Source organism: Sander lucioperca, chromosome 8 (genome assembly GCF_008315115.2).
Source record: "Sander lucioperca isolate FBNREF2018 chromosome 8, SLUC_FBN_1.2, whole genome shotgun sequence".
NCBI classification, from domain to species: domain Eukaryota; kingdom Metazoa; phylum Chordata; class Actinopteri; order Perciformes; family Percidae; genus Sander; species Sander lucioperca.
In genome coordinates, this window is record NC_050180.1 from 35,914,863 (window position 1) to 35,927,006 (window position 12,144).

The 12,144-nt window shown below is 45.4% G+C and overlaps 1 protein-coding gene across 1 annotated transcript in view; it reads right to left on the minus strand.

Moving 5' to 3' along the window:
* Positions 1-9,237: 9,237 nt before the first annotated feature.
* The window catches only part of LOC116039729 (glycosyltransferase-like domain-containing protein 1), a 9,935-nt gene continuing 7,028 nt past the window's right edge, over positions 9,238-12,144 (minus strand). The window contains exons 3-4 of the mRNA XM_031284686.2: positions 11,322-11,413; positions 9,238-9,582 (exon numbers count right to left, since the gene is read on the minus strand). Of these exons, the coding sequence (XP_031140546.1) occupies positions 9,508-9,582; positions 11,322-11,413 (167 nt within the window). The 3' untranslated portion in view covers positions 9,238-9,507. The remainder of the gene's footprint in view (positions 9,583-11,321; positions 11,414-12,144) is intronic.

Below are 12,144 nucleotides of genomic sequence, written 5' to 3' on the forward strand. Positions count from 1 at the left end.
ACGTTAGCTCCGTGATGTTGTACTAACGTTACTCGGTGCGTAACGTTAGCTCCGTGATGTTGTACTAACGTTACTCGGTGCGTAACGTTAGCTCCGTGATGTTGTACTAACGTTACTCGGTGCGTAACGTTAGCTCCATGATGTTGTACTAACGTTACTCGGTGCGTAACGTTAGCTCCGTAATGTTGTAATAACGTTACTCAGTGCTTAACGTTAGCTCCGTGATGTAACGTTAGCTCCGTGATGTTGTACTAACGTTACTCGGTGCGTACCGTTAGCTCCGTGATGTAACGTTAGCTCCGTGATGTTGTACTAACGTTACTCGGTGCGTAACGTTAGCTCCGTGATGTAACGTTAGCTCCGTGATGTTGTACTAACGTTACTCGGTACGTAACGTTAGCGCTGTAATGTTGTACTAACGTTACTCGGTACGTAACATTAGCTCCGTGATGTTGTACTAACGTTACTCGGTGCGTAACGTTAGCTCCGTGATGTAACGTTAGCTCCGTGATGTTGTACTAACGTTACTCGGTGCGTAACGTTAGCTCCATGATGTTGTACTAACGTTACTCGGTGCGTAACGTTAGCTCCGTGATGTAACGTTAGCTCCGTGATGTTGTACTAACGTTACTCGGTGCGTAACGTTAGCTCCGTGATGTAACGTTAGCTCCGTGATGTTGTACTAACGTTACTCGGTGCGTAACGTTAGCTCCGTGATGTAACGTTAGCTGCGTGATGTTGTACTAACATTACTCGGTACGTAACGTTAGCTCCGTGATGTTGTACTAACGTTACTCGGTACGTAACGTTAGCGCTGTAATGTTGTACTAACGTTACTCGGTACGTAACATTAGCTCCGTGATGTTGTACTAACGTTACTCGGTGCGTAACGTTAGCTCCGTGATGTAACGTTAGCTCCGTGATGTTGTACTAACGTTACTCGGTGCGTAACGTTAGCTCCGTGATGTAACGTTAGCTCCGTGATGTTGTACTAACATTACTCGGTACGTAACGTTAGCTCCGTGATGTAACGTTAGCTCCGTGATGTTGTACTAACGTTACTCGGTGCGTAACGTTAGCTCCGTGATGTAACGTTAGCTCCGTGATGTTGTACTAACATTACTCGGTACGTAACGTTAGCTCCATGATGTTGTACTAACGTTACTGGGTAGGTAACGTTAGCTCCGTAATGTTGTACTAACGTTACTCGGTGCGTAACGTTAGCTCCATGATGTTGTACTAACGTTACTCGGTGCGTAACGTTAGCTCCGTGATGTAACATTAGCTCTGTGATGTTGTACTAACGTTACTCGGTGCGTAACGTTAGCTCCGTGATGTAACGTTAGCTCCGTGATGTTGTACTAACGTTACTCGGTGCGTAACGTTAGCTCCGTGATGTTGTACTAACATTACTCGGTACGTAACGTTAGCTCCATGATGTTGTACTAACGTTACTGGGTACGTAACGTTAGCTCCGTAATGTTGTACTAACGTTACTCGGTACGTAACGTTAGCTCCGTGATCTTGTACTAACCTTACTCGGTACGTAACGTTAGCTCCGTAATGTTGTACTAATGTTACTCGGTACTTAACATTAGCTCCGTGATGTTGTACTAACGTTACTCGGTACTTAACGTTAGCTCCGTAATGTTGTACTAACGTTACTCGGTGCGTAACTTTAGCTCCGTGATGTAACGTTAGCTCCGTGATGTTGTACTAACGTTACTCGGTGCGTAACGTTAGCTCCGTGATGTAACGTTAGCTCCGTGATGTTGTACTAACATTACTCGGTACGTAACGTTAGCTCCGTGATGTAACGTTAGCTCCGTGATGTTGTACTAACGTTACTCGGTGCGTAACGTTAGCTCCGTGATGTAACGTTAGCTCCGTGATGTTGTACTAACATTACTCGGTACGTAACGTTAGCTCCATGATGTTGTACTAACGTTACTGGGTAGGTAACGTTAGCTCCGTAATGTTGTACTAACGTTACTCGGTGCGTAACGTTAGCTCCATGATGTTGTACTAACGTTACTCGGTGCGTAACGTTAGCTCCGTGATGTAACATTAGCTCTGTGATGTTGTACTAACGTTACTCGGTGCGTAACGTTAGCTCCGTGATGTAACGTTAGCTCCGTGATGTTGTACTAACGTTACTCGGTGCGTAACGTTAGCTCCGTGATGTTGTACTAACATTACTCGGTACGTAACGTTAGCTCCATGATGTTGTACTAACGTTACTGGGTACGTAACGTTAGCTCCGTAATGTTGTACTAACGTTACTCGGTACTTAACGTTAGCTCCGTAATGTTGTACTAACGTTACTCGGTACGTAACGTTAGCTCCGTGATCTTGTACTAACCTTACTCGGTACGTAACGTTAGCTCCGTAATGTTGTACTAATGTTACTCGGTACTTAACATTAGCTCCGTGATGTTGTACTAACGTTACTCGGTACTTAACGTTAGCTCCGTAATGTTGTACTAACGTTACTCGGTGCGTAACTTTAGCTCCGTGATGTAACGTTAGCTCCGTGATGTTGTACTAACGTTACTCGGTGCGTAACGTTAGCTCCATGATGTTGTACTAACGTTACTCGGTGCGTAACGTTAGCTCCGTGATGTAACGTTAGCTCCGTGATGTTGTACTAACGTTACTCGGTGCGTAACGTTAGCTCCATGATGTTGTACTAACGTTACTCGGTGCGTAACGTTAGCTCCGTGATGTAACGTTAGCTCCGTGATGTTGTACTAACGTTACTCGGTGCATAACGTTAGCTCCGTGATGTAACGTTAGCTCCGTGATGTTGTACTAACGTTACTCGGTGCATAACGTTAGCTCCGTGATGTTGTACTAACATTACTCGGTACGTAACGTTAGCTCCATGATGTTGTACTAACGTTACTGGGTACGTAACGTTAGCTCCGTAATGTTGTACTAACGTTACTCGGTACTTAACGTTAGCTCCGTAATGTTGTACTAACGTTACTCGGTACGTAACGTTAGCTCCGTGATCTTGTACTAACCTTACTCGGTACGTAACGTTAGCTCCGTAATGTTGTACTAATGTTACTCGGTGCGTAACGTTAGCTCCATGATGTTGTACTAACGTCACTCGGTGCGTAACGTTAGCTCCGTGATGTAACGTTAGCTCCATGATGTTGTACTAACGTTACTGGGTACGTAACGTTAGCTCCGTAATGTTGTACTAACGTTACTCGGTACGTAACATTAGCTCCGTGATGTTGTACTAACGTTACTCGGTGCGTAACGTTAGCTCCGTGATGTAACGTTAGCTCCGTGATGTTGTACTAACGTTACTCGGTGCGTAACGTTAGCTCCATGATGTTGTACTAACGTTACTCGGTGCGTAACGTTAGCTCCGTGATGTAACGTTAGCTCCGTGATGTTGTACTAACGTTACTCGGTGCGTAACGTTAGCTCCGTGATGTAACGTTAGCTCCGTGATGTTGTACTAACGTTACTCGGTGCGTAACGTTAGCTCTGTGATGTAACGTTAGCTCCGTGATGTTGTACTAACATTACTCGGTACGTAACGTTAGCTCCGTGATGTAACGTTAGCTCCGTGATGTTGTACTAACGTTACTCGGTGATGTAACGTTAGCTCCGTGATGTTGTACTAACATTACTCGGTACGTAACATTAGCTCCGTGATGTTGTACTAACGTTACTCGGTACGTAACGTTAGCGCTGTAATGTTGTACTAACGTTACTCGGTACGTAACATTAGCTCCGTGATGTTGTACTAACGTTACTCGGTGCGTAACGTTAGCTCCGTGATGTAACGTTAGCTCCGTGATGTTGTACTAACGTTACTCGGTGCGTAACGTTAGCTCCGTGATGTAACGTTAGCTCCGTGATGTTGTACTAACATTACTCGGTACGTAACGTTAGCTCCATGATGTTGTACTAACGTTACTGGGTACGTAACGTTAGCTCCGTAATGTTGTACTAACGTTACTCGGTGCGTAACGTTAGCTCCATGATGTTGTACTAACGTTACTCGGTGCGTAACGTTAGCTCCGTGATGTAACGTTAGCTCCGTGATGTTGTACTAACGTTACTCGGTGCGTAACGTTAGCTCCATGATGTTGTACTAACGTTACTCGGTGCGTAACGTTAGCTCCATGATGTTGTACTAACGTTACTCGGTGCGTAACGTTAGCTCCGTGATGTAACGTTAGCTCCGTGATGTTGTACTAACGTTACTCGGTGCGTAACGTTAGCTCCGTGATGTAACGTTAGCTCCGTGATGTTGTACTAACATTACTCGGTACGTAACGTTAGCTCCATGATGTTGTACTAACGTTACTGGGTACGTAACGTTAGCTCTGTAATGTTGTACTAACGTTACTCGGTGCGTAACGTTAGCTCCATGATGTTGTACTAACGTTACTCGGTGCGTAACGTTAGCTCCGTGATGTAACGTTAGCTCCGTGATGTTGTACTAACGTTACTCGGTGCATAACGTTAGCTCCGTGATGTTGTACTAACGTTACTGGGTACGTAACGTTAGCTCCGTAATGTTGTACTAACGTTACCCGGTACTTAACGTTAGCTCCGTAATGTTGTACTAACGTTACTCGGAACGTAACGTTAGCTCCGTGATCTTGTACTAACCTTACTCGGTACGTAACGTTAGCTCCGTAATGTTGTACTAATGTTACTCGGTACTTAACGTTAGCTCCGTGATGTTGTACTAACGTTACTCGGTACTTAACGTTAGCTCCGTAATGTTGTACTAACGTTACTCGGTACGTAACGTTAGCTCTCTAATGTTGTACTAACGTTACTCGGTGCGTAACGTTAGCTCCGTGATGTAACGTTAGCTCCGTGATGTTGTACTAACGTTACTCGGTGCGTAACGTTAGCTCTGTGATGTAACGTTAGCTCCGTGATGTTGTACTAACATTACTCGGTACGTAACGTTAGCTCCGTGATGTAACGTTAGCTCCGTGATGTTGTACTAACGTTACTCGGTGATGTAACGTTAGCTCCGTGATGTTGTACTAACATTACTCGGTACGTAACATTAGCTCCGTGATGTTGTACTAACGTTACTCGGTACGTAACGTTAGCGCTGTAATGTTGTACTAACGTTACTCGGTACGTAACATTAGCTCCGTGATGTTGTACTAACGTTACTCGGTGCGTAACGTTAGCTCCGTGATGTAACGTTAGCTCCGTGATGTTGTACTAACGTTACTCGGTGCGTAACGTTAGCTCCGTGATGTAACGTTAGCTCCGTGATGTTGTACTAACATTACTCGGTACGTAACGTTAGCTCCATGATGTTGTACTAACGTTACTGGGTACGTAACGTTAGCTCCGTAATGTTGTACTAACGTTACTCGGTGCGTAACGTTAGCTCCATGATGTTGTACTAACGTTACTCGGTGCGTAACGTTAGCTCCGTGATGTAACGTTAGCTCCGTGATGTTGTACTAACGTTACTCGGTGCGTAACGTTAGCTCCATGATGTTGTACTAACGTTACTCGGTGCGTAACGTTAGCTCCATGATGTTGTACTAACGTTACTCGGTGCGTAACGTTAGCTCCGTGATGTAACGTTAGCTCCGTGATGTTGTACTAACGTTACTCGGTGCGTAACGTTAGCTCCGTGATGTAACGTTAGCTCCGTGATGTTGTACTAACATTACTCGGTACGTAACGTTAGCTCCATGATGTTGTACTAACGTTACTGGGTACGTAACGTTAGCTCTGTAATGTTGTACTAACGTTACTCGGTGCGTAACGTTAGCTCCATGATGTTGTACTAACGTTACTCGGTGCGTAACGTTAGCTCCGTGATGTAACGTTAGCTCCGTGATGTTGTACTAACGTTACTCGGTGCATAACGTTAGCTCCGTGATGTTGTACTAACATTACTCGGTACGTAACGTTAGCTCCATGATGTTGTACTAACGTTACTGGGTACGTAACGTTAGCTCCGTAATGTTGTACTAACGTTACCCGGTACTTAACGTTAGCTCCGTAATGTTGTACTAACGTTACTCGGAACGTAACGTTAGCTCCGTGATCTTGTACTAACCTTACTCGGTACGTAACGTTAGCTCCGTAATGTTGTACTAATGTTACTCGGTACTTAACGTTAGCTCCGTGATGTTGTACTAACGTTACTCGGTACTTAACGTTAGCTCCGTAATGTTGTACTAACGTTACTCGGTACGTAACGTTAGCTCTCTAATGTTGTACTAACGTTACTCGGTACTTAACGTTAGCTCCGTAATGTTGTACTAACGTTACTCGGTACGTAACGCTAGCTCCGTAATGTTGTACTAACATTACTAACCGTACACATGCGGGTAGGTCAAGATGAGAAGAGGGAGATTAGCTAACGTTAGCCAACATATTCATAAAAAAAAAAGTCACATTCAAATCCTAATTTCAGCATTCGAATAGTATTGATGTTTTTACTATTCAAATTATATTCGAATTTCGGCATTCGTTCTAACAGCCCTAGTGTGTGCCTGTCTGTCTGCATGTGTGTGTGTGTGTGTTTGTGTGTCTGTCTCTGTGTGTCTGTCTGCCTGTCTGCGTGTGTCTGCGTGTCTGTCTGTCTGCCTGTGTGTGTGTGTGTGTGTGTGTGTCTGAACAAGCCAATGAAAAGCTTTAAAGCCTCTGAGTTTAATGAACTCTGCAGTAAAAACTTTATTAGTCTCGTGGTCTTCTCATGATGTCATCATGATGTCATCAGGCGGTGACCTCTGCTCCAGTGTCAGGGGGATTCAGCAGGTGAGCCAGCAGGTGTCCCAGCAGGTGTCCCGGCAGGTGAGCCAGCAGGTGAGCCAGCAGGTGAGCCAGCAGGTGTCCCAGCAGGTGAGCCAGCAGGTGTCCCAGCAGGTGTCCCGGCAGGTGAGCCAGCAGGTGTCCCGGCAGGTGTCCCAGGTTCCAGGTCCACTCTCAGAGTGGAGGATGGCGATGAGATTTGGTGAGGATCTTTTTAAGAGACCGAGCTGCAGACTAACGAGGGAAGTGTGACCGGAGCAGAACAGCGGCAGCTGTGTCCAGGGCCAACAGAGACACACTAACGACAGACACAATCAATGACTATTGATTATTGATTACCTCGACCTGGATCACATGCTCCGTCACACTGGGGATTATACATGGATTTCTCAGCAACGTCATCACTGCTTGCGAACGCAACCGGGGGTCAGAAAGAAGACGTGTTTCGTGTAGCTAGTAGTAGCATAGCGTAAGTCAAAATGCCAAGGAGTTGTTGCCTGGTTAATTGCACAAACAGAGCCAGTGATGGGTGTCTGATGTTTAACATACCTAGGGGGAAGCATGCTTTTGGCAAAAACCGGCGGAGGTTATGGCTTCAAGCCATAAGAAGGGCAGATTTGGGTCATATGTAAGAGTCAGGCTCCCATTGGATCAATCAGAGAAGCTGCAGCTTGTTCAGTTGTTCAGCTACGTGATATCTACCTGTCAGGGCTGTAGTACTCGAGTCCGGACCGTAGATAGTTAAAGGTCCGTACTTGAGACAAGTTTAGACTGCTAGCTAAAGCTATGCCGATGTTTTGCTAACGTTAGCACAACAACGTTAGCCTAGCCTGCTAGGTAAATATTAAGACTGCCTTCGTAGTTTCTTATATCTGCGTCCACGTTGTCAACATAAGACCTGTGGCGTTAGTGCTCCTTTTGTACCATAATGTTATTGAATAAAATATTAAGCTCTGCTCCTACGAGATGGGTGGGTTTTTATTACGTTACACACAAAGCTAACTGGCTATAGTTAGCCTATATGCTAGCGGACATTAGCTAACGTTGCCGAGGCAGCTGCAGTAGAGTTTCGGCGAGCTAACCACGACAGTGTTGTCGCCCTCTCGCCCACAATCAACCTCTGCTGCTAAAACCAGTCAACCTGCAGTGATGTTTGAAATGGAGACACACATATCGTACCTTTTCCTGGAAATCCTGGCCATTATTTTACCAACCAGAGGGGTACACTCAGGGGTAACCCTGCTGCTAACATTGGCTATTACATTAGCCTAAAATGATAATTATAGCCATACATATATATCACAGTAACACTGCAAAATTAAAGACAGACAAACAGATCCAACTAAAATCACGTTTTATTGAGTCAGCAGTTATATACAAACAATAAGAAAGCTTAAATACTTCAGGTTGTTGCAGTAGTGGACCAGCTCACCAGTCTGGCTTTCTGCCCCTGGTATGCACACGCACCCTGTAATGTTTGGAAACAGGAAACCCGTCTATTAGGGAACATTATTTACAACATTCAAACACACAGGAAACAGGACTACAACAAGACTAAAACGCACAAAACAAGGTGCACAAAAGCACCGAAAAAAACCCAGCGAGTGACACATGTCGAGGAAAAGCAACAAGAGGTCAGAGAAGGTACCAACAGATTAAAAAGGTAAAAATAGACCCAAACGGTGAAGAACTCAACCAATCACAGCTTCTAGAAACGACATTAAGAAATGTCTCAAGTCGTCCCTTCTCCAACCTTTCTCTCTCTACTTCTGACGTGTTGGTCGACGTCTGTGGATGGTTTTCAGAGTCTTTGGGTTTCTAAAAGCAAGATTTTTAAATGAGTTTTAAAATTCATGTATGTGGGACGGTCCCTCATCCTGGGTTTTGGCTGCTTGTTGCCGTAGTGATGCGTCTGTTGTCAGTTACCTGTCTGTGTCCTTATCCACATACACACACACACACACACACACACACACACACACACAGAGAGAGTCAGGAGTGAGTTGTTGAGAGTATTTTAATAGAGACCTCTGAGAGACAGAACGGTCCGTCTGGCTGCCGCTGCGTCTCTGTGGTCTCTGAGCCAATCACAGCGCCAGGATCTAACCCATCCAGGCCCTTATATTTGTGAGGTGGCAGCGCCTGTGGAAACATTAAAGCTTTTACACATTAGCCTCCCCCCCCTTCTCCCAAAACCACACGCATAAAACAAAGGGCAGAGGACGGGGACGTTTACAGGTCCAGACTCTCCGTCTCCGGCCCGCCGCGCTCCGCTGAGGTGCTGGGCGGCGTTCTGCCTGGCCAAAACCGCCCAGAGATAATGAAGTCACAGTCAGAGCGGATCTGAGAGGCGTTCAGGGACAGTCAGCCGCCAGCAGAGTCTCAAAACACTCCTTCAGAGTGAATGGTGCGTTCAGGGACAGTCAGCCGCCAGCAGTGCGTTCAGGGACAGTTGGTCGCCAGCAAAGTCTCACAACACTCCTTCAGGCGTTATGGATCCCACGTAAGTTCTAGGCAAGTCCCGCCCCACGAAGCAGCCGATTGGTTGGGGTTAGGACCTGAACAAATCAGGTTATGTTACCTAGCGAAAGCATGGACGCCTGGCCAATAGCAGCGCGTGAATGCTATTGAAGGGCGGGTCCTTCCTAGAAGTTGCGTGGGTTCCATAATAACGCCTCCTTCAGAGCAAACGGTGCATTCAGGAACAGCCGGTACGTTCATGAACAGCCGGTGCGTTTAGGGACAGTCGGCCGTCAGCAGAGTCTCAAAACTCTCCTTCAGAGACGCCCAGGAGAAGCGGGACACGTCCACCTGCAAATAGACACACACACACACACACACACTCATGTTTATATCTTTATAAAAAGCTCAAAGGGACAGTTCAACATTCTGGGATGTTTAAAGGAGAACTCCGGGCAATTTGCCGAGACTCCTATATTCACCAAAGCCAGATGGATCGCACACAGAATGAATGAATGAATGAATAGATGGATGGATGGATGGATGGATATGTGTGTGTGTGTGCTACAAATACACACAGAACTGCTGATGATGATTATTAGCGAAGCCTGGCTGAACACACTCACTCACCCAGACGGCAGCTAGCAGCTAACAGGGTAGGTGAATTTAAACAATGTCTGAGTTGAAAAAGCATCTTGTTGTCACGTAAGGGCCCTGTTCATGTTGCACAGACATTTTAATTGCATTTTGTGTCTGTTAAGAGGCACAAAGGCACTCTTTATAATAGGCCCCCAAAACTGGCGTGTTAGCAGTGTGAGCTCTCGGCGTTAGCTGCAGCAGCTCCATGATGCTAGCACCAATTTGGCTCATTGTTTTTGCTATTGACAGTACTCACGTACGTACAGAGATCAAGATTAACGTAAAAATTTCCCGGAGTTCTCCTTTAAAGTCATGTTAAAACTATTTCCCGTCCTTCTTACTCCCCCGTGTACTAACATTACTCGGTACGTAAAGTTAGCTCCGTAATGTCGTACTAACATTACTCGGTACGTAACGTTAGCTCTGTAATGTACTAACATTACTCGGTACGTAACGTTAGCTCTGTAATGTACTAACATTACTCGGTACGTAACGTTAGCTCTGTAATGTTGTACTAACATTACTCGGTACGTAACGTTAGCTCTGTACGTAACGTTAGCTCCGTAATGTTGTACTAACGTTACTCGGTACGTAACGTTAGCTCTGTAATGTTGTACTAACGTAACTCGGTACGTAACGTTAGCTCTGTAATGTACTAACATTACTCGGTACGTAACGTTAGCTCTGTAATGTTGTACTAACATTACTCGGTACGTAACGTTAGCTCTGTACGTAACGTTAGCTCCGTAATGTTGTACTAACGTAACTCGGTACGTAACGTTAGCTCTGTACGTAACGTTAGCTCCGTAATGTTGTACTAACGTAACTCGGTACGTAACGTTAGCTCTGTAATGTACTAACATTACTCGGTACGTAACGTTAGCTCTGTAATGTACTAACATTACTCGGTACGTAACGTTAGCTCTGTAATGTACTAACATTACTCGGTACGTAACGTTAGCTCTGTAATGTTGTACTAACATTACTCGGTACGTAACGTTAGCTCTGTACGTAACGTTAGCTCCGTAATGTTGTACTAACGTTACTCGGTACGTAACGTTAGCTCTGTAATGTTGTAGTAACATCACTCTGTACGTAACGCTAGCTCTGTAATGTTGTACTAACATTACTCGGTATGTAACGTTAGCTCTGTAATGTCGTACTACCGTTACTCGGTACATAACGTTAGCTCTGTAATGTTGTAGTAATGTTACTCGGTACGTACGCCAAAATGAATATATAATTATATATATATATATATATATAATTGATTTTCAATTATAGAAATGATAAATTATAAAATACTGCGTCACCAAAAGCTACGCGCTCATTCCATATGTGGTGTGATGAGTCCATGTATTGACTATAGTGACAGGCCTTCATATAGCTCTGTAAGAAGTACGTATACACACAGAAATCACAATAATATCCATACGTCAGAGTTAGGTTACCTTCACAACGTGTCTGCGGGCGATCTCTGGCCTCCTGCAAAGGTCCTGCAGCCGTTTGCACAGCTGCTCAGGTGTGGAGTACAGGTACTCTGCTGCAATACAGGGCACAGAGGAAGAACTGTCACACCTTTGGCGTTTGTCCATCACATGGTACCTGCTCGACTCACCTCTACTCGCCTTTTTTGGTTTTTCATTACGAAAAAAAAGTCCCTGGTACCTGCTAACAGGTACTTTTTTTAGTACCTCCTCAGTCGAGGTTCCCAGCGAGCTGAGGCGAGCCGAAAAGGTGACGTGAAAGCGACAGACGGGGGTGTCCTGAACAAACCCGCTATTTTTAAATAGTTCAGCCAGCTGTTTGCTGCCTCCAGCTTCTTTAGAAACTAAATGTGTCTTCTGGCAACAACACACTTTCCACGTTCTGTGTGTGTGTCGCGTTAGGTCACTGCAGTTTACTGCGGCGCCACTTGTTGTACAGTTCTGCGGAGGCTCCAGCAGAGCTTTCACCATAGCCTACGTACACACACATGCTGGCTCCACGCACACACCAGCACACAGGTATAAACATCAGGCCACATATTACACAGGCTACGGAGAAAGCTCTGCATGGAGCCTCCACAGAACTGTAGAACAAGCTCAAGTGGCCTGATGTTTATACTTGTGCGCTGGTGTGTGCGTCGAGCCGGCATATAAGACGACCAGCCAGGCTGAGGCGGTACTAAAATCTGCAATGGAAAACGGACGCACAGTGTGGCGAGTCGAGGCGAGTAGAGTCGAGCAGGTACCATGTAAAAAAAACGCCATTTGGCTCCACTGTTAGAGTAAC